Source organism: Centropristis striata, chromosome 10 (assembly GCF_030273125.1).
Source record: "Centropristis striata isolate RG_2023a ecotype Rhode Island chromosome 10, C.striata_1.0, whole genome shotgun sequence".
Classification (NCBI taxonomy): Eukaryota; Metazoa; Chordata; class Actinopteri; order Perciformes; family Serranidae; genus Centropristis; species Centropristis striata.
This window is the reverse complement of record NC_081526.1, coordinates 6,141,897-6,164,370: the sequence shown is the minus strand read 5'-3', so window position 1 is coordinate 6,164,370 and position 22,474 is coordinate 6,141,897. Positions and strand designations below refer to the sequence as shown.

At 40.2% G+C, this 22,474-nt stretch overlaps 1 protein-coding gene across 1 annotated transcript; it reads right to left on the bottom strand.

The window, feature by feature from the left end:
- Nucleotides 1–6,097: 6,097 nt before the first annotated feature.
- LOC131978495 (sacsin-like) lies at nt 6,098–21,581 on the bottom strand. The gene is made up of 7 exons (XM_059342152.1): nt 21,553–21,581; nt 20,175–20,262; nt 19,931–20,042; nt 19,348–19,494; nt 17,810–19,241; nt 17,553–17,641; nt 6,098–17,450 (listed from the first exon to the last, which is right to left on the bottom strand). The coding sequence occupies exons 1-7, from the start codon at nt 21,579–21,581 to the stop codon at nt 6,514–6,516; spliced, it is 12,834 nt and encodes a 4,277-aa protein (XP_059198135.1). The 3' UTR covers nt 6,098–6,513.
- Between the last annotated feature and the right edge of the window lie 893 nt (nt 21,582–22,474).

Below are 22,474 nucleotides of genomic sequence, written 5' to 3'. Positions count from 1 at the left end.
CAGATGTGGCAGTTATTGCTTTAAGTCTGCAGAGAGATTTTCCATGTAGCTTGTATTTCTTAACAGGAGTTGGCAACAGGACAAGAATCACTGACCTTGTTAAGGTGTCAACAGCCCTTGGAAACAGTGTGTGTTTGGCACTTATTGGAATTCATACCTTCTCAGGTTGCGACTCCACAAGCGTTTTCTGTTGCTTGCGAAAAAGAAGAATACCTGTCTGCATTTACACATCTGGGAAGCAGTTTTGAATTGGACCAGTCAACATTTGATGTGCTGAGCAAATATGTGTGCCACCTGTATGGCCAATCATCTGCAGAAAATGTCAACGATGCAAGGTACAGAGCATTCTGCATGGCATCATCAGCTTTGCCGGAACTCTCAATACCCCCTACAAGTGACGCCCTGCACCAACACTGCAAAAGGGCAAACTACCAGGCTGCAATAATGAGACATTCTCTCAAAGGTAAAATGTCTGCCCCTTCACCCAATGGCAATGGATGGCACATTGAGGATGGGGAGTTAAAAGTTACATGGATGACTACAAATCCTGCCCCTGAGAGTGTGTTAAAGGTAGTCCACTGCAGCTGCAAGCAGAGCAAATGCGAGACAGGAAGATGTTCCTGTATGTCTGCAAGACTGTCCTGTACTGATTTGTGTCGGTGCCAAAATTGTGCCAATATTTCCATGGAAACAGAGGATATAAGCACATGGGAAGATGGCTCTGATGATAGTGATGGCTAAGAGATGAACAATGTCCCCCTTGTTCAGAATACTCAAAGTCACACTTAATCAGTTAGTTTTTGCCAAATTTGAGAAAAAGTATTTTACTATTTTTTTTGTTACTTAAGTTAAATACTTAAAAAATAAAAATAAAATGTGAGGTTACAGTGCACTTGACCTTAAAAAAATTATAATTATCAAAGTTTGAGTTTGTGTCAAATTTGAGGAAAATGTATCAAAGAATTCTTGAGATATGGCTTTAACAATGTGCAAAGTTAAGACAAAATAATACAAAAATGTATTTAAAAAATACTCAAGACCTGCTGTGACATCAACACATTGTTTTGTTCAGGTAAATATTGTTTTATACAATATTGTGTACAGATTCTGAACTGTAATGCAGTTTTTGTTGTATTATCCATTTTTTGGCATTATTTGATATTTTGATTGATGTTAGCCATTTTGGGCCAAAGTGTTCTTTATTTTATTTTATTTTTTACTTCCTCTTATAACACAGTATCTACTGAAATTTTTAATGTATAAAACGTCATTGTTTAGCAAAATGTACCATGTGTATGTTCAATTGTACAGGTTGCTATTCACTTATTTTGAAGCGTTTTTTTCATTTATTTTGTACATTTCATGGTTTAAATTCAAATGAAAGTATACTAATGCTAAAATACTTGTCTCAAATGTTAGGTATATGTATTAATGTCAATTTGTGAGAGAGATTCTGTTTCCAGAATGAATGTAAATAAATTTACAAGAAAAAACAGCTGCATAAGATTTTCGTTTTTTTGTAATTCCTATTTTTATACATTTATGGCTCTTAAAAAAAACTGCAGGATATTTTGAGGAGAACTTTTAACCTAATGTCCACAATGGCATTGTCTATGCAAAAATGCAAAAAAAGAGTAGTGCCCAGACGTGGGAACGGAAATCACTTTCTAGCCACTTTTTCCTGGTTCACCTTATGGCCTACAAACACTCGTGTCTTTCGTTTCCCAACTAAGTGAAGTTGCATTTTGGACTAAACGAAACTTTAGAGGGCAGCAACCAAGAACACCTGACTGCAGGTTGCAATTCGGGGCGGAGCTCAACGGACGTTGAGGTGGGTGGAGTCTATTAGATTTAATCAATGGCACCACTTATTGATGACAGCCGTGAAGCATAGGCCTACTTATTATTATTATTATTATTGGCCGCATACATATAAAACAAGATTAGATAAACTATAAGATAATGTAATAGCAGGGATACCACAGCAGGGAATTCTATGGATGTACAGCAGCAGAGGGATAGTGCAATAACAAGATGTCAGTAAAAATGTGAAATGACAAATAAGGAAATTTAAAGCGGCATTAAAACTTTTTTAAAAAAGCTGTTGTCATTTCCATTTTCATCATGCCAAAATAGTTAGCATCCTTTTGAAGTCTAATGTCGAGGGTTTTTTTTGCCTTTTTTGCCCCTAAAATATGGGTCATTGTTTATTTTGATAAATGTTAAAACTTTATCTATCCTGATTCATAATGCTATTATATTGTATAACATTTTACTTGTACTAGAAAAGTACAGAGGTCACTGAATGTTGATGTGATGACAGATGTTTAATGTACTGGGATCTATTTATGATAGAAATGGTGCAAAAACAACAGTGGAAGTGTGTTGCTTTCCTGCAGTTTAATCCACACTTTATGATAGTGAACTCTGAAAGAGTGGAATAACAGCAAAAACACAAGTTATACAATTAAGTTGAACACAATGGGCCTCATTCATGAAACATGAGCAGAACGAATTTGTGTGTAAACCGTTCGCAGACGGAAATTTACGTGCATCTCCGCATTCATCAATATTTTAGTAGCTCCGATCTTTTCGTAGCTACTAACAAAATCTACACATGCTGCTGACCACACGTAGTGCTTGTGTAAATTTAAGAACGCATATAAATAATGCTCGTCACTGTTGGAATTTACAATTTTAATTCATAATGCGTTCTGTTATGTACACAATACGCAGATGCCTTTGAAACATGTGATATAAACATGGCAAACGATTAAAAATATAACATATTTAGTTAAATTAGTTGGCAATTGGCGGGATTAAGATTCAGATTAAACTCATAATTGTGAATTATCTATGTAAATTGACGCATCCTGCCTGCAGTTCTCAGAGGTATCATTAAATTAATGCCAGAGTATATCCAATTTCCATACGGCGCACAACGGCAGACAGAAGTAATGCAGGGGTTCAGTGCAGTTGCAAACATGCCAGGTGTTATCGGTGCCATAGACTGCACACACGTACGCATCAAGGCTCCATCCGGTGATGCATTTGCTTACATTAACCGGAAAAACTTTCATTCCGTGAATGTGCAACTGATCTGTGACGCAAAGTGTGTGTTGTTAAACGTTGTGGCACGGTGGCCCGGTGGGACGCATGACGCATTCATCCTGCGTAATTGCGCAGTTGGCACGCGTTTGGAGGATGGAGCTGTGAGAGACGGCTGGCTCATTGGTAAGAATATAGCCTGCATAATCACATGTGTGTGTTATATATGGACTTACCTTTCTATATCCATAGGGGATAGGGGTTACCCACTGACGCCGTGGCTTATGACCCCACTGGCCAGCCCGCAGACACCACAGGAGCATACAATGAGGCGCACGCGGCTACTCGGGCCGTTGTAGAGCGCACCAACGGGGTATTTGGACTCTGAGCGTCCTCCTCCTGTGGCAGATGTACTTTTTTTGTGTGCGCTAATGCGTTTCTTTGCGTCAAGTTTAATGTCAAACCATTTACGTTTAACCTCGGACGTAGTTCTTTGCACTACAGAAACCACATTTACTGCGTCCGTCACCTCCCTCCAGGCTTTCGCTTTGCCTGTCCCTGTCACACCACTACTAACAGATGAAAATAAAAAAATTTTTTGGACTCCACTTCTCCCAAAATAACTTCAATCTCCGCTTCGGAAAAATTCTTTTTTCTTTCTCGTTCTTTTTTTCTTTGTGCCATGACTGACAGGTCGACAGGATGCCTCTACACACCTCCTTATATGGTGGTCATTAGCAATTCATGGGCGGGGTTCATGCTAATTGCTGATTACCGGGAGCGCGCTGCCACCTTACGATGGATTGGCATTCATGATCATACACACGTGTTTACGATCAGATCTGAGTTTCCCGCGGCGTTCATGAATCCGGAGTAGGTTTTTAGTAGCGTAGGCTTTTATGTGCAAATCTACGCACAAATCTACTAACGTTTCATGAATGAGGCCCAATGTGTGCAAATTGTGGAAAAATAGGTAAAATCAAAAATATGTGTAATGTAATGTATATATGTGAACTTCTCCCTCACAAACAAAATTTATTCCAAGCATGTATTCTCATGTGTGGACATTGGGAGGAGACGTGAACAGCCTTGTAGACATTTTTATAGTATGAAAGAAACAGTGGGAACACTTCCAGGATGAGACGAAGCACACTCCGAGCACAAGGAGAAGACCGTTCTGCTCTGGTGACTGCTGAGATGTCACATCCTCCAGAGCAAACTTTTGTTGTTAACATATGGAAAGATACATTTGTCTGATATATGGTTAGTTGTCATTATTTTCATAACATGATTTCTTAATAATGAATAAAAAAGTGCTTTTAACTTGGAATGTTTGTCTTCACTGGCAGCTGAACGTTCAGGTGTCCTGTCCAATGAGATCTTAAAAAAACATGCTCATCCAGCCCTGATTTGTGGGGTTTCATTCATTTTCAACAAGTCATTACTAGGGCCAGGACTTTAACGCGTTAATTAAGATTAATTAATTACACAAAAATTAACGTGTTAAAAAATTGATGCATTTTAATCACATGTATTTTTGCACCACGGACCGTTTCTCACTGGTTGAGTTTCAGGCGGACCGATTATACTGGAGCACCAACTAGCGTTGATGAGTTCAGACAACAACAAACCACAGTGAACATGAAGGAAGAAGCTGATGAGGCGCTTTGGTTGGCCCCGTGGATGATGGGACATTTAGTTACTAAAAACCAATGGATGGAAGCGTCGATAAGAGCATGGTTGTGTTGCTATGCAACAAGGAATTCACATATCACCGCAGCACATCCAGCCTCAAGTATCACCTCAATGCTAAACATATAGCAGCTAGCGGCTAGTGTGGTAGCTAGCGTGGATTGTGTTTTACTTTAAACCCCAAAGTATTGTAGTTTACAGAAGGTCTACCTACCTATAGGCTACCTGGATTTCTGAAATGTACTATATTTCTAAATATGCTATTGCTACACTTAATGGCAAAAACTGTACTGGTCTGTTGGACTTGAACAAAAATAAACAATATTTTTGTTGCTTAAGCTTATGTATTCAGTCATGATTCAATGGTATACTAAAAATCCATGTGACAAAAATTACTTCTCACTGTTCTCAGGTCAAATATTTATATGCGATTAAAATGCGATTAATTAATTACAAAGCCTCGAATGAATTAGATTCATTTTTTAATCGAGTCCCGGCCCAAGTCATTACATGTCTATCAACCATAGTCTGGTAACACTCACACAGTTAAGTCTCAATTTAAAATCTCCCCACAATCTCATACTTTATAACAACTGAAGAAACTAACAGATGGTATATGACACTGAAACTTTCTGTCGCTTTAGCCTACAGATTTAGTAGAATATTTTGATTATGGAAGAATCTCAATAAAGTTGCTACCCAATTACATATGTATTGTATTTTGAAAATCTGTAAGAAAAATGGTCATCAAAATTCTCCAAACTTCTTTATATTTGCATTTCACAAAGTCTTACTGTGGTTATATTGATCCTCAGTGAGTTATAAATGAAAACGAGCCATAACATTTCATTTTATTCATTTATTAGGGCAACGCACATTAACCGTTTATATTTAACATTTCTGTAAAAAATATACCAGTGATAGCCAGCTGGCTAACTTTCAAATGCTACCCTTTGGAAAGATGCTTTGAAACCAGAGGAAACAAGTTTATATTTTCATAACAAAGTAATAAAGAGATTATTGTCCTCAATGAGTAGTCATAAATGTTTACAACATTGCAAGAAAATTGAATTCGGATTTTCATAACAAAGGAATCCAAATGTGTTTTAAGCGTTTACAATGAAAAAAACAAAGTTAGCATTTTTGCTACAAAGTAAGACAGAGATTACACTTGTCTTCAATGAGTTATACATGTTCTCAACATTGCAAAAAGGTTATATTTGCATTTTCATAACAATGTAATAATGAGATTATCTTGGTTCCCAATGAGTAGTCATAAACTACAACAAAAAAAAGTTGACAGGCATTTTCTTTGCAAAGGATTATTTTGGTTCTCAATGAGTAGTTGAAAATGTTTACCTTGCAAAACAACAACATACATTTGCATTTTTCGAACCAAAATAATATAGAAATTAAATTTGCCCTCAATGAGTAGTCATAAATGTTTACATAGAAAAAGAAACATCTTTTAATTTTCAATACAAAGTGATATAAAGTGAAGAGATTATAATCATTCTGTGATTAGTTGTAAATGTAGGAATGCAGCAAGCACATTGGTTCTTGATGAGTTGTCATACATTTTTACAACTCACAAAAGTCTTTGATGTTTACATTTTCAGCAGTTACTCAGAAATTAAACAATCTTTCTGAAGAATTTTCACAGTATTTTTCTATCCTGTTAAACAAAAAAAATCACTTTTGTTTATATTTTTGTAATATTATTACAATATGGATGTGAAAGCATCTTGAACTGACCCTGTTAGTCTTAAATCCCTAGTTCACATATACCTCTACTTTACTGAGGAGCTCAGATGCCTTGTCCAGTGCCAACATTTCATTCTCTGATTTGAAGCGATCGTTGGGAATGTGGGGAAATGGATGGCAGTTTGGATACTGAGTCTTTTTGGCGTCCACTCCCAGTGTCTTCAGATTCCGCACAATTTCAGGCAGAACTCTCAGTTGGGGGTTGTAAAGGGAAACTTTTGCAGCAAGGACTGAAATGGAGCAGTCTGTCGGACGCTGGCCATCCTTTTTATACTTTGCAGCTATGAGAGACTTTTCCACTGCTTGATGGATTTTGAACAGACACCACTCTGTGCTCGCCCCACTCATGTCTTTGTGAGCTGCGTTGAGATCACAGCGAGCTTGTCTACACCAGCGCTGGGCCTCCTCTCTGTTCGGCTTTGGGACATTTTCATTATGGGTCCAAAAGTTGTAGGAGCCTCTAGAGAATCGCTCTCTGTGATACCTGGCCTCCTGATCCCATTGCCAAAAGTGGTCTCTGAAATTAAAGTTTCCACTTGGGTAGGATGAGCCTCCACTATTGCCTTTGCCCTTGCCTTTGCCTTTACTGAGCTCATCAATTTGATTCTTCAAATATTTGAATGCCTCAGTGGCGAGAAGTGGGCAGTCAGGGTTTTTGTCAGGATGCCATCTAAGGTACAGTCGTTTGATGGCTTTATCCCTCTCCTCCTTAGGAAGAGTCCAGATCTCTGCTAAACATTTGTCTATTTCCTGTTTAGCTTCGTCAATAGAGGCTGGTGAGGATCTTGAAGATGAGGAACTTGTATTTGATGGTTGGGAAGAATGTGGCACAGCTCCTGATAGTGGCACTAGATCAGTGCAAGAAGATTTGGCAGATGTGCAAGTCCTCTCCTCAGGTTCAGTCTTCTTCTGTCGTTTAAACTGATACAGGTCAAGACAACTGACATCAACTGGCTCATCTTCTCCAATATCTATCCTGTATCTCTGAGAATATAGTCCAGCCTGCCTAGGCAGTTCTTCAACAATAACTGCAAAAATATACTTGTTCTTAGTGCTGTAGCCAACATAATCCCCCTTTTCAAAGTTATTGAGGATGTTCATGTCTAAGGCATCATGCAATTCCTCTGGAATTTCTGTTCCAGGGGCCGGTGGATTGTGGTGCATGCTTTCAGTCTCAGCACTGTCATGGATCCCGTTCTCAGCCAGAGTTGTCAGAACATCTTGCAGGCTGTCACAAAGGAGAAGTTGTCCGAGGACAAGGAGGTGATCTGATGCCATTCTGTTTCCTAAAAGAGCATTAATCTCCTTTGCCAGCGTCATACGGATGCGATTCATTACCAAGGGAGCCATGTCATCATTGTGTTTCAAGTAAAAGATGCAACCTTGTTGCTCTCTTCTGACAAAAACGTTGGTTTCAGTAGCAGTTTTGTGTAGTGGCTGTTTATTCACAAACAGCTTTGTTATCAGACTTCCGCAGCAGACAATCTGAATACTGCCAAAAGTCTTCTTGCACATGTCTGTAGCATCTTCTTGTGTTATTTTTCCTTGAGACTGCCCCCTTATAAGACAAATAAGTCCATGTCTAAATGCTCCTGAAGACAGATGTTTCTCAAAACATCCACTAAATTCACAGTGTGGTTCAAGCTCACAAAGCTGCATGTGTTCTTCCTCCACTCTCTCTTCTGTGATTTGAGTCAGCATTTTAGGCCTAAATTTCTCAGGCAGTAATTGCAACAACCGATGATGCACATATCTGTCACTGCCTAAATGACATTCACTGAGTTTCTCAAGCAACAGGAACTTATTCTCCAACGCTTTTTCCAGCCTTTTGGTCTCACACGCTGTGTCGTTGTAGTAGAGTGTGTGTGAGGGGTATAATTTACCATCTACTGCAGGAAGATACAAAGTCTTTACATCGTCAACAAGCGACTGGTCTCCTGGAGTCTCGATTAACTTGAAAAACTGCTCAACAGTGCATTTCACAGTTATCTGTTGGTTTGGGTTTAGTTGCGTTTTTTCACAGGAATCCACATAGACTGCTTCAAGAACATTACAATACTGCAGTGCAGTAGGTTGGTCCTTTACACCAATTTTCTTGAAAAAGTCTCTGAACAAGACATCCTGCGGCAAAATGTTGTACAAATATGGCCTGAACTCATGGTCATAGGGGAGTGAAAAAGACGCATCATCAGGTCTCACGAGTTCTTTGTCTTTTTCAACCAACACAACAGGAAGACCAGCCAATGGTTGGCCGTCAAACCTATTTGCTTGAAGGTAGGCATAAGCACTTCGAAACACCTCACCACGCGTTTTGATCAACTCGTCAGTTTTACAGGGCGACTGACAGATGTTGCTCATGTTACTGGTTACACAGGGTGTCGGTGGTTTTTCATGGGCTCCTGCATTCTTCATCATTTTCAGGAACTTTTGTGACTTATAAACTGGTATGTCTATAATTGGCATTGATGACCAAATCAGTTCCTGATGCTTAGCATCGCCATCCATCAAAGATCCTCTGATTTTAACAGCAGTTCTCTCAGCAGCAAATGGTTGATGATAGCTGCACAGTTCTTTTTGAATTTTCACAGGAAACATGAACTTGATGTCAGCTATTCTCTCCAGCAACCTTTCCTCTTTGTTGCTGTTACTCACTATAGTGCAGGCTGCTTTGAAAATTAATGATGATTTCTGTTTCAGCTGCTTAAGCTGGCCATTTCCTTTTGCTTCTGTTTCTAACTGGTGTGCAAATGTTATTATTTCATCTTTTGACACAATATACTTCATTCCAAGGTCCCTGAGTAAGTCTTTTAGTTGTTTTAGTGTGTATGGATTTTCTTTACACAACTCAGTCCAAAATCTCTGAGGCACAAATCTCTCTTGGGGCAACATCCTCCGATATAGCTCCACACTTTCATCAAAGTAGTATGATGCTGCCTCCAGTCTGCCTTGAGAATTGCGAATCAATTTCACTGTCTTCATTGAAGATATGATTGTGACCTTTTCGTCAGAATATTCAAACGGGAGTGACAGTAACAGTTTGAGGCTGTGAAGCATCTTGATCTCTGTGAATGTGTGTACAGCGGGCAGAATGAACTTCATGAAATAGTCCATATCAGTCAGGGTTGTGATGTTCAGTGTTTCTGACAGACTGCAGTTCTCTGGATTGTTTTTGAGAAAAATGCTGTTACTGTTAGGCAGATTGAACAAATCTGGAAATCTCTCTGAATATTTGCTGTTGAGGATAAATACTTCCTCATGTCCATCAATCCTCACTCGGTTACCATGCACTGTTTCAAATAATGGCAAGGACTTGAGCTTTCTCTGGTATGCTTGTTTGTCTTTGGACTTTGATACTCCAGACTGCAGGAAACACTGAAGCTCTTTCATCTCATCATTGGAGAGCTGGGAAAACTCTGAGCGGTTAATGTTGTAGACCTGGTCCAACACACAACTTTGATCATTCACATTCATAAGTTCTGAGTGTAGAAGTAAATGATCCTGCCGAACTACATATATCTCTTTGAAGAACCCATTGTCAAGATTCAAAAAACCTAGTTTAAAGAGGATGCCTGGTATGTCACTGTCTGTGGCAAACTGAATCACACTTGGCATGTCTTTCATCGTTTGCAGGAAGTGTTTGTTGTTCAACCTTGGACACACAACTGGCAAGATGCAGCATTCATTGAAGAGCTGCCTCACATCACTTAATGCTGGACTTTGTTCATCACCACGAAAAGCTGCAGGTTTAATTTGACTTCTTAAGAACGCCCAAAGGGATTTCAGCCAGTTCAACATGTTCTCGTTTGGGACACAAAGACCACTGTGAGGATCAACTTCACAATTCTGAAGACGCTGCTGAATTAACGGCTTCAGATATTCTGCTGCACATGGAAGTGTCAAGCTTTTGACAAGGTTTAAAGTTTGTAGAACTTCAATGTGGTCTCTGTTGGTATTATGGTCTGCAAACTGGTCCTCGTAGCCAGAGAACAGACTGTCATATCTTGATATCAGCCTGGGAGATTTGGAGTCAAACACTCTCAAAACGTTATCTCTTGTGAGAAGAAGTGGAAGCCCATTTAGTGAACTGGAGTTGGTCTTTTTCAAGTCGAAATCTCTTAAGCAGAAACTCAAGAGTGTTGAACATCTTGTTGCATCTTTGATCAGAGTGGCACTTATGGGCAGGGGTAAACCCTCATCTGTTTGGGTTGAGTCATTGAGGCTTTTCTTTCTTAGGAAAGTCTGCACAGTTGAAGGATTCACATCGTTCAATTCAATGCCAGCAGATTTGAAACTTTTCCAAACTTTTAGCATGGAAGGAGGAACCAATTTCATTCCAAGATCCTCCAAAATGGGATTAATCTCATCACTTATCCAGTGTAGCAGGTAAGGTGCCTGAGTTGTTTCAGTTTCTTTGACATCACACCAGCTCAAAGAGTGCTTCCTAAATTCATGGCCTTTAATTGTTTCTGTTGACCTCCTCAGAAATGGAATCACATTCAGGCCTCTTTCTTTGATTGATCTGTATACCTCATGTATCATTTCATGCCAATCCTGGCCAACATCTTTAGACACAGTTGGCCAAAAACACAAGTAGTGTGACTCAATATGTGCAGGATCAACTTTCTTTTCTGCAGTGCTACGGCTGATGTAATGAAGGAGATCTGCATACAGTGGAGCAATGACATTTTGTTTCAAATATTCATTCCAGTTAGATTTTAGACCCTGTCCATCTTCTTTCCAAAGGTTTCTCCTGGCAGAATCTACCTCAAAGTTTGCATTGACATGCACTGGCAGTCCAGTTGTCCCTGGCAAAGGAAGTGAACAAAAAGCTTCTCCCTTAAAATGTATGGGGCTGGGTGGAGCCACATCTGAACTCTTGTTGATTTTTGAGCTCACCTGTGCTGCTATGGCTGCTTGGGGAAGTTTCTCCAATGGTGTTAGTTCATCATCACCACTGTTTTTGGAAGAGCCAAACTGCTCTGCAATGGTCCATCTAGTTTGTCTTTTACCTGAGGTTGAGATCAAGGTTCCATAAATTACCTGCTCAGGTGTAACTGGTGTGTCCGATTGCAGGGCAATTTGTTGAAGTTTGACAAAAGCATCTTTTGTTTCTCTGCATTTCTGCGGCAGGCTTTTTTCAACCACAAAGATGGTTTTGAGTTTTCCTGAATGCTCATTGATTTCATGGACTTTTATTTTGCAGATGTTTTTCAGAAACAAAATTAGTCCTTCGGGATCTTTTGAGAGTACAGAGCATAGTTCTTCCATGTCACGGTCAGTGACGCCCTGCTGTGATATTTTAGAGTTGTTTGCCATGGTACCCATCCTCAGAGGTAATCTGAACATGGTACCCTCTTTAAGAGGAAATTTGTCTGGAAGAAAAGATTTGTAGACGTCCATGTACATGTTCTTGAAAGTGTCAGCTAGTGTATAGCCAGTGCCAGCTCGTGGTTTGTCTGAATAACTTTCTATGTATTTTCGATTGGGATCAGAAATGCAGAGTAGCTCATCTCCAGTGAGGATTGAGGGGCAGTCAGTCAGATGGTAAACGGAGTTGAATCCTACTCCAAACTTTCCTGTCTTCCCTGGAGAGTTGTGCTTTCCTCCTTCTCCTAACTGTTGAATTCCAGCCAGGTCAGCATCAGAAAACACTTTGTTGTTGAACACACATAGTGCTGGACCCTGCAATTGGTTCCATTTCTTCCCAAATGTTTTTTCTGTGCCATGCCGTCGTCTGTCCCAAACAAAGTTGATTTCGGTTGCCTCTGCATCATCAGCATTTTGGATAAGCTCTTTAAGGATATCCTTCTTTGCTGGATAGGCTGAAATTATGTTTTTGATTCGAACAGTAAGTTCTTCATGCTGCTCAAACTCAAAAGCAAATGGTGAAATGTTCTCAATCTCATAGTTTTGCAGGGTATAATGCCTGGTGGTTTTGATTCCAAAGTGCCTAGCCATAGAACGTGAGATATGCTCGTGACATAATGTGACACCTGGAGTGACTGGCATCCACGGACTGTCATTGTAAAACATCTTGCTTGCAGGTTGTAAAACACCACCTTTGTTTGGTATGTGACAGTCACTCGTTTTCCCTTTGGCTTCATGTATGGCTTTTAAAATTGTGAGGCAAATTGACAGGTCCTTCTTTGGTAGGGTCTTGTTACCATGTTGAGAGTGCATCTCCTGGAGTACAGTTAGAAACTGACTGGTTGTAAAACCTTTTTCAACACCTACACATTCCCAAAGCGTCCGGAATCCACTGAAGGCAGATGGAAGTAAATAGAGATAGGGTTTTGCTTCAAATTGCTCATTTTCAGCTACACGACTCACATTTGCAAATGTACTTCCGACAAGAATGAAGGGAAATGAATTTGCTCTTTGTGAAATAAATGTGAAATCCCCATCATCAATGAGCCAGCGATCCAGAAATCTATAGCATTCAAATGCTATTTTGTTGAGCAAGGATCTGTCAATGGATCGAGATTTCCCACATGCTTCTTCAAGCTGCTCAAGCACTTTCTCAGGCCCTGGACTGTCATTGACTCCCAGAATTTGCAGGACTGGATCGGTTTTGTGTATTTCCAGATTGGTATGATCCAGAACATGTTGTGTCATGTTAACGAGTGGGGAGCATTTTTCACTAAATACATCCGTGGGCCTTCTAAGCACGACATTTCTTTCCATTTTTGTATCACCAGGGGAAAATGCTGGGAGAAGTTCAGTCATCCTCAGTGTTTCCCAGTGGAGAGAGTCTTTGTTATTCATGTGATCCTTCAAAAGTTCAAGAAGGCAATTCAAATGCCCATATGCTTTCTTTTTGTCAGTTGTCCAGGTTTTAGGGATTGTGCTTGCCTTCTCTGCGATGTCTTCCAGTGAGAGATGATCATTTGCCATTCCAAGTTCCAACAAGCGCTGAATCCTTTTGGGGGCGCAAAAGTCATTTTTGGTGCCGCCAAGCAAGCGTCCTTTCTCTGATTCAAAAAGACAGGCCACTTTCCCTGTCGGATTGACAAGTTTCCTGATATGCTGGAGCTCTCCGCTTCTTGTGGGGATGCAAGGATAGCGGACCAGTAAACTGTTAATTTCTTTGATGTTAAGGTCAATAGCATGCAGCACAAGAGTATTTCTGCTCTCAGGGTCCATGGTACCAAGGTTGTTAAACACTGCTTCTTGATAAAACTTGTCCCAGTTCCATGTTCTGTTCAGTAAAACTGTTTCAAGGCCTGACTGTTTGAAGCTGTTTCTCAACCACAGTGGAAGAGGAATAACATGGTTGGGTGCTTTTATGTGTTTCTTGCACACCTGCACGGCAAGTGCAAATATTTCTTTATCCTCCTCAATCCTCTCGTGTAGAAATATGGCATTGTTCATTGAGCACCAATGTTGTCCATCACTGAAGAGCTTTGGGCCAGTGTACTGGTGAGCAATGATGGAGTACAATGCATCAACCAAAGGCTTGAAGATTTCACTCACTTTCTCTCGATCAGGCCAAAAAGTGTGATAACAGTATTTTTCCATTTGCTTGTTTTCAGACATTTCCTTCAGTGCCAAAAGTGCAGTGATGTATGCCTTCACTACAGGATCCTGTAGAAGGGCTTTGTTCCAGTCATGTTTGACCCCACTCTCCCACAGACCTTTTCGGTTGCTCGTCACAGCAAATGTTCCATTTACATTGACTGGAAGACCTGTGTGAATGGAAAGAGGAAGGAAGCAAAATGCCTGTCCAACAAGATCTGTTTGTAATGAGGCCAGCTTTCCAGTATCTGGATTTTTTTGCAAAGGCACAGCAATCCCTCCGATGGGCAAAGAAAACTTGGCTTGATGGTTTTCTTGAAGGGCCATTTGCAAAGACTGATGTGTCCCAAAGCAGTTGTACAGGAGCCAGGACTGGACTTCAGTTACACCAGATTGCTGACTGGTTATTTGGACAATGTTGACTGTGCAGGAATCAATTACCTCTTTGCACTTTTTATCAAGTTTCATCAATGATTTCTCAGCTTGGTGCTGCTTTGACATGGTTTCATCAGAAATCCTCATTGTATTCACTGTGGTTTTGGAGACAGTGAGGACAGTTTCTATTTGGTCGTCTCTCGGTGGAGTTGATGCTTCGTTTGAGATACTTTGTAGAGACAGTGTGTTGATGTTTTTCAAAAACAGCAGGTGAGTTTGTGAATTGTTGGTGAAGTGCTGTTGTAAAGAGATGATATCGTGTTTGTGATACACATTTGAACTTATTTCTGACTCAACAGCCTCTTCTTCAGTTCGGAAAGGCAGTTTGATCAAAGTGCCTGGATAAGGTTCAGGGGGACTTTGTCTGCTTAAATTACAATCAAAAATGCGTTCGTATGGTCCAAACTGACCAGGAAACCAACGAAAAAGTCCCTGCTGAGCGAGATCCAGCTTGATTCCAGGATTTGTTTTATGTTTGATGTGCTTCTTGAGGTGAGTTACATTTGGATCAAGTATGAGAAGACTGTTGCCACTGAGGATGGAAGGAACATCTGTCACATGATACACAGTGTTGAATCCAAGTCCAAACTTTCCTATTTTTTCCACCTTGTTTTCCTTTGAGGCAGCTCCAACTCTGACAATATTTTTCCAATCCTCTGGTGTGAACTGCTCGTTATTAAATGCCCACAGGCAAGGTCCTTGGCAAAGGGTCATGTCAGGGTCAATGAGACTATCAGGGGCTTCTTTGTGCACTCTGAAATCTACCAAGAATTTACAGGCTTCTGCCCCAGCATCCTCTGCATTTTGAATGAGCTCCTTGAAGATGTCACTTTCTTCATCATACTCTTTAAGAATGTTTTTAATCCTTGTTGTTATCGGTTCAGATTGTCCACACTGTTCAATTCCCACAAACTCCGGATGGAGGATGTGGGTGCTGAGAAATTTGATATTAAACCATTCAGCAGCTGCTCTTGGGATTTCCTCATGTACAACATGAATTTCTTCCTGGTTGTGCTTCAGCTCTTTCAACCCATTCTTGCTCACATCGCAGAAGACTGCTGTTGACAGTGGTTTAAGGGTATGTTGGTCACCTTCTATGAGGACTGGCACTGGGATGTCATCCTGAACCGTCTTCTTCTCTTTCCACAGCCAGTTCAGAATTTCAATTGACACTTTTACCTCAGAAGATGTTGCAAATGGCAGTTGTCGTCCTTCAATGGTTTGCTTGATGGAATGAAGAATACCAATAACTTCTTCATCTGAAAGCAATGTTCTTAGGCCAAACTCCTGGAGCAACTTGTTGTATGCCAGAAATTCCTTTGGGACCTTCCCAATGTAGGCACTCAGATCAAGATTACATGGGTAGTCTAGGACCAGATCCTGTGGCGATACAAACTGGTTGTGGCTCCACAGCCAGGATGTGTCCTTTTTCATAATTGTTGGAAATTCTGAGATGTGGTCTTGCATGTGTTTGTAAATGCTGTGCAACTTTCTCTTGAAATCCACATTCGTGTCAGGGTCAGACATTTTCTGTGCTTTTGATTTCAACACTGTCAAATTCTCTGTAACTTTTTCAGGTGGGGGTAGGCGTTGAAGACCAAGTTGGCTGCTAACTCTGTTACTGAAACTTCCTACCAGAGGCATTGCATGCCCAACAATGTCCTCGTACATAGAATGTCTTATTTCATCTGGACAGAAGAAACAACTTGTCTGAGATTTGTCGTTGCAGTGTTTACTGCCAGGTTTAGCACATGGGACCCATCTTAGCATTTTGAGGCGATGAAGCTGCTCATGAGAGAACTTTGAGAGCAGATCATTAGTATCCAACATCTTCAAGAGCACCTTAGCTCTTTTGAGAGCCTCAGCTTGAGAGCTGACATGTTTACTGTCAATCAGTGTGGCGGCATGCAACAAGTGCTCAGGTGACACGTCTACTTCTTTATTTAGCAATCCAAGCTCTGTTAGGCTTTGAAGCATCTGTGACGTGTGAGTGTACAATGGTGGGGGGAAGAAATCTGACTCAAAAATGACTTTAAAGATTGCAATTCTTGGGTCAAAAAGGTCTGAGGCTTTTTTCAGCTTTCCATTCATTTCAATGAAGCTCAAGTCCTTGCATCTGCGCCTCAACTTCTGATTTTGAGAGAAAAGGATCTCGCCATTCTGTAAGATCCAAGTCATGATTTTCCCAGTGTCTTCTTTTCTGCATGCTCCCTTCTCAATACAGTCAATGAGGAAATTCGCTGCTTGTGCAGTATCCATGATATTAACTTTGAGCAGCTGTAACAGTCTGCGATCAGCCTCAGTTGCACACTGCACAACCGAATCGGGCATGGGGAACTCTTTCGGTACTTTTAGACCAGAAATTAGAAGCACAGCCTGTTTTGATTGAACTGCAACATTTGATCCTTTCATGGTTTGAAACAGAGGCAACTTTGAGAGTAAATCTTTCTCAGTGACTGAAAGAGAATCTAGGCGAGAAAAATAATCTTTCAGTTCTTCTCGTGCTTTGTGAGAGGCAGTTTTGAGTCCTCTGATGACATTCTGAGAATCTAAATTCACCAAGACTTTCATGACACTCCTGGGAGATGGGCACAGCACATAAGAGTCTAGGTCTTCATGTTTAAGCCACTCGTTTCCTGTCACCACTGTGCCACCAACTTTGTTCACCAACTGAGCTATTTGTGTTGGCAAGTTCATCTGCTTGCTTTTCTGAAAAATGAGGGTTGTTTTCTGCTCTAGTCTTGCTAGTGATACATGCTGACTGGTGGACAGGGGACTGACTGGTATTAATGGCATTCTACTGAAATTACTTAACTCTTTGAAGTGAGTGTTGAGAAATTTCCAGAATTCTTGGAGCCAGTCTAAAGGTGGATGTTGACTGCTGCTGATGTTCCAGGTAACAAGCCCCGGCCCCGTCTGCTTCCAGTCCTGTGGCAGATACTTCTTTGTATATTCAGCCACCTGGTTTGCGTCAATGTTGATGACCTTGAATGAATCTGAAAAACAGATTTTGTTTTAAATATATACACAAATATTTATGGCGTGTCAGAAATTCAAAACAACCCTTAAGTCACTTTTCTTTAAGATTATTTTCCTACTTTCTCTCGCCAGTTCTTTCAGGTGGGTACTGCAGGTTCGACTGAGATCATCTGGGATGAAGAGGTGTTTGCAGCATGGTAGCAAGACTCTGCACAAAGAGTTTGTTTGCATATAATCTTAGTGTACAGTGAGTTAACGGATACAGACTTTTCAATCAAAGCAGAAATAAAAATGATAGAAATTGTCAAATAATACACTGAAGCAATATATTTAATATAGACTGTAAAAGAGAATACAGACAAATCTTAAAACCCACCTTGGAAATTCATTGCTGTCAATTAAAGCAGTGTCCTCCTCTCGGTCTGTGAAAGATCTGAAAGAGCCGTCATTGAGTGGAAGCAGTTGAAGGCCCTTGAGTTCTCTGTATTTTCCATCACTCAAAACATACTCCAAAAGCCAGAGTTTGTCATCTTTAGAGATGGTGCGCATGTCCATCCTGCGAAGAATGTCCCTTAGGAATGTTGGGGTGACTTGTTTAAGGGTGCTGGGCTGTGGATAAGCCTCATTTATAGCTTTTTCGACACTGCCTGATAAAGTGACAAGATTTTCTCCACAGGAGACCAAAGTCCTTTCAATGGCAGCCAAAATGTCAGAGCTTGTTGGACCATTACAGGGGAACACAGCTTCTGATGGAGTGATGAACTGTCTCTCATTTTTGGCAAGGGAGAGGACAGCCACATTCTGTTTGAATAAGTGATCAAGAACATCCAGAGCTACAGCATACCATTTGTCTCTGTGCTTTATCTGGCTGATATCTGGCCACAGATCGTACACGTAGGAGACAGGCAGAACAGATACTTGAGCAAGCTTGATAGCATCTTGAATGATCATGAGGTATGCTTGTGGAAGCACTTCCTTCATCAGCAACTCGTTCCACACAGCATGTTCGTCATGTTTCTGGTCCTCCTCTTGCCACTTGATGTGTCTTCTGTTGTCTGTGAGGCCAAAGCACGCATTGACATAAACTGGGAGTCCTGTCTTGTTGGATTCATTGTTTGGGAGTGGGAGGAAGCAGCTCAGTCTACTCTCTCTACTGTCTCTCTTCTCCCCACAAGGGAATGCCAAGTCAACTTGAGGGAAAAACCTCAACTTTTTTGAAAGTGAATCAAGCTCTTCTACATTGCCTTCTTTCATGGTACATGTTGTCAAAAGCCACGTTGTTTCTTTGTGGTCTTCTGAGTTGAGGCTTATCACTTTGAACCTTGTTGAACTCTCAGTGATTGACTCGTCTTCGGACTCCAGAACAACATTTGATGGGACGGAGGATTTCACTTCAAGTCTACTGTTTACAGTGCCATGTACGTCGATATGTATCAAGGACACGGAGATCACATTTTTCAGGAACAGAAGGCTTAAGTCAGCATCTGCAATGAAGCTGTCAAAAAGCTCAACCACCTTGTTGGAGTCATATAGATTATCTGAGATATCTGATGCCTCTTTGCGCAAGGGGAACCTGAAAACTGTCCCATCGAATTGTTGATTCTCCTTGATGACTTTTGACCATTCTTGTCCACTTAGGAGTGAAACTATATCATGAAAAGGTTGGAATTGATCATGTATAGTCATAAGATCTTCTTGGTCGTCTGCATCATCCAAGGACCACTGAAAACCTCCCTCTCTGACCCCAAATATTTTTTCTTGGGGGTCCAGAAACCCGAGCTGCTTTGAACTGAATATACTTGGTACATCTGTGAATAGAGTAAAACAGAAATGGTCCCCATTAACTTACTTTTCATGTAAAACAAAAACTTTTGAGACTCTTAGGTTTATGGATTTATATTTATGTAGTTTTACCTGTTATGTGGTAAACAGAGTTGAAGCCGATTCCAAACCTCCCGACTTTGTTTGGATCATTGCGTTTGACACTCCTCCCTGCCGTCTGAATTCCTTCCCAGTCATCTTGAGTGAACGCTGCGTTGTTGTAGGCGTAGAGAGCAGGACCTTTGCAAAAACAGACAAAAAATACTTCAGAAGGTGCTCATGACTTTTATTAAATACACTTCTACTCTTACAATCTGGCCAACCACACTTGACTATGGGAGGAGAACCCAAAGCAGAACATGCAAACTTTAAAAATGTTTGAGGCAGATGCAAAAAAATGCTGTAAAATAAGAATGCTTTCAAAAATAGAAATGTTAATAGTTAATTTTTATCAATTAACTAAGTGCAAAGTGAGTGAACAGAAGAAAAACCTTAATCAAATCAATATTTGGTGTGACCACCCAGCATCAATTCTTCTAGGCATTTTTTCACATCTGCCTAAGATGTTTGCACAGTATTGCACATTATATTATACATTTGTATTTTGGAAAAATACATCACAACTAGTGTTGATTACCACCTCAGAGCATGGCTATTGTCTGAACACCCTGCATACCTTGGTATTGTCCCAATTCATCAGTCCAAAGGCTCTCAGTCCCATAGCTTCTCTCATCATGGATGAAAACCACTTTTGTGGCTTGAGCATCATCTGCATTTTGAATCAGCTCCTGTGGGGAAAAATAAAACAGTACATAGAGCTTAACAGATTGAAGCTGAAGGGCAGAGAGATCCACTGATATAAAGAATGCTACATATGAAATGTTTTATAACATAATTATCATAACCAGTATTGAACAAACCTTCAAAATTTGTCCACCATCTGGATATCGACGTAGAATATCTTTCAGGTAGTCAATGAAGGGCGGTGCTGTTGCCCCGAAGGACTTTCTGGAAAAAAAAAAAAAAGGAGGATTAAATAGTTATATCAACACAGGGTGTGTCCTCCTCAAATAGTTGTGCTATAAGAGCCCCAGCCCACACCTATGTATGAGTATTATTTTTGGTCATAGAGGTTAAGTGCTGTACTTGAAATTAAGTTGTGCATGTTGCGTCCTTGTTGGCCATTTAAACTGATTCATTATGTTCACATGTATATTTTATTTGACTTTATCCTCTTATACACAAAGAATGATGCTCACAGCACTAACTTTTGTTAGCTTAAAACACAGGACAGGTATGGATATGAATTTTAAATCTCATAGCATTTAGTGAAAAGTGGTACGAATAGTTTAAATAATGTATGGAATTTAAACAGGTAGTTGCTTCAAGTGAAACTTAAAATCTCCTGTATAGGCCCTTCTAAGTGGTTATGAAATTGTCATGTATTGTTTTATGCTTGATCAGTCATGCAAATAACAGGGGTTAAAGCAAGATTATTGAGCCTGAAAAGTTGTCCAAAAGGAAAATTTGTATTTTAAGTATTGAATTAAGTGTTATATGAATTTAAAACGGCTCTATGCCTGAAATCAGGCATGGCTCCTGAGAACTTTAAGTGCTGAAATAACCTCTTACTTCCGCATGAACACACAGCACTCGCCCTTACTTAGCATGAATAGCATAAATATGGGCTCTATCTTCGTTGTACTAATGGTTTAAATTGTATCTATGCATGATCAATTATAATGCATGAATTTGTTTGTGCAACAGGTTTCTTCAACGTCTATTCATCAAACCTATGCTACAAGAACAAAATTTGTGACACATGTTGTTCTGAATTGGGCTTGACACACAACAACAGGATCTCTTCTCTCATAATGCCAACCGCCCCAAAAAGGCTATCTGGCAATCAGTTTCAGTAACTCAAATCTTGCCTCAGCGCTCTTTGGTCAAAATAGCATGTTACTCCATAGGTGGTCGGCGTCTTACAGTCATCTGTTTGCACAACATAAAAACAGCTAGGTGTGCAGGTCCGTGGCCTAGAGGTTAGTAATCGGCCTTGTGACTGGAGAGTTGCTGGGTCTAATCCCAGAATCGACAGGTCAAGGACTGAAGTACCCTTGAGCAAGGCACCTAACCCCCCTGAACAGCTCCCCCAGGTGCAGAAATGTGCTGCCCACTGCTCCTTGCATGGTGTGTTCACTTGTGTGTAAATAAGGTTAATATGTTAATATGATAGTTAAAATGCAGAGGTTGAATTTCCCCATTGTGGGATTAAAAAAGTAATTCATCTCAACTCACCGATTTTTTTTCTTTCTCTTTGAACTCATCCTTCCTGATGCTGAAAGAGAGACACAATACAGTGCATTGAAGAACAAACTTCTATGCTTATGCTAATTTCATCCACATGTGATATTAAAAGAGACCTGCACCTGCTGTCACAAAGCTGATTTAAATGTGGTAACCCTCCTGCACACACTTTAGTTTTCTACAGTTTACACTTAGTTATTTTTTTCCTTTGAGTTTTGTTTACCTAAGACCTCGTGGACATTGCACATGTAGCCCATTAAATAGTTGTAGTTAAATAGTTGTTTTTTTCAGTTTTGTTGGCGGTTCATTAGTCTCTATTAGCAGTGCACGCATTTAATCCATTTCTAAACAGTCTCACGTTAGTTTTTTGAGTTACCAGTCATGAAGGTGTCGCTGTTGAGCGGACATCTTGGCAGGCTGGAGGACAAATCGCGCCCCCTGCTGCTGAGCCTTTAAATACAGGAAGTGGAATGTACCAAGTGTCGTGAAGGAGGGGGGTTTACTGTGTTTTAAGTTTTTGTTAATAGCTGAAATATTAACACTTATAGCCTAATTTACTTTTCCAGGTTTGTTTAAGTTTTTTTTTTAAATGTCTAATCAACAATTAAATATGCCTTTTTTCCCCAATTACGTCAGATTTTTTTTAAAATCTATTTAACATAATCAGATAATTTAATTTTAAAGGTTTCCTCAAAGCATTTCTCAACACCAGATAACTTTTGCTGAGTCACACTGCAGCATTGTAGAAAAACCTGTCAACCGCTGCTCACCTTGACTTCAGGGCTAACGATAACAGTTTACGCCTTCAATTTTTGTGGTTAGAAACTGCTCTAGTGTACATAGTGTTGCCTAGTTTTATGAATCACCTGATCATGAAGGTGGCAAAAAGCATGAAAAGAAGCAATGATAAACC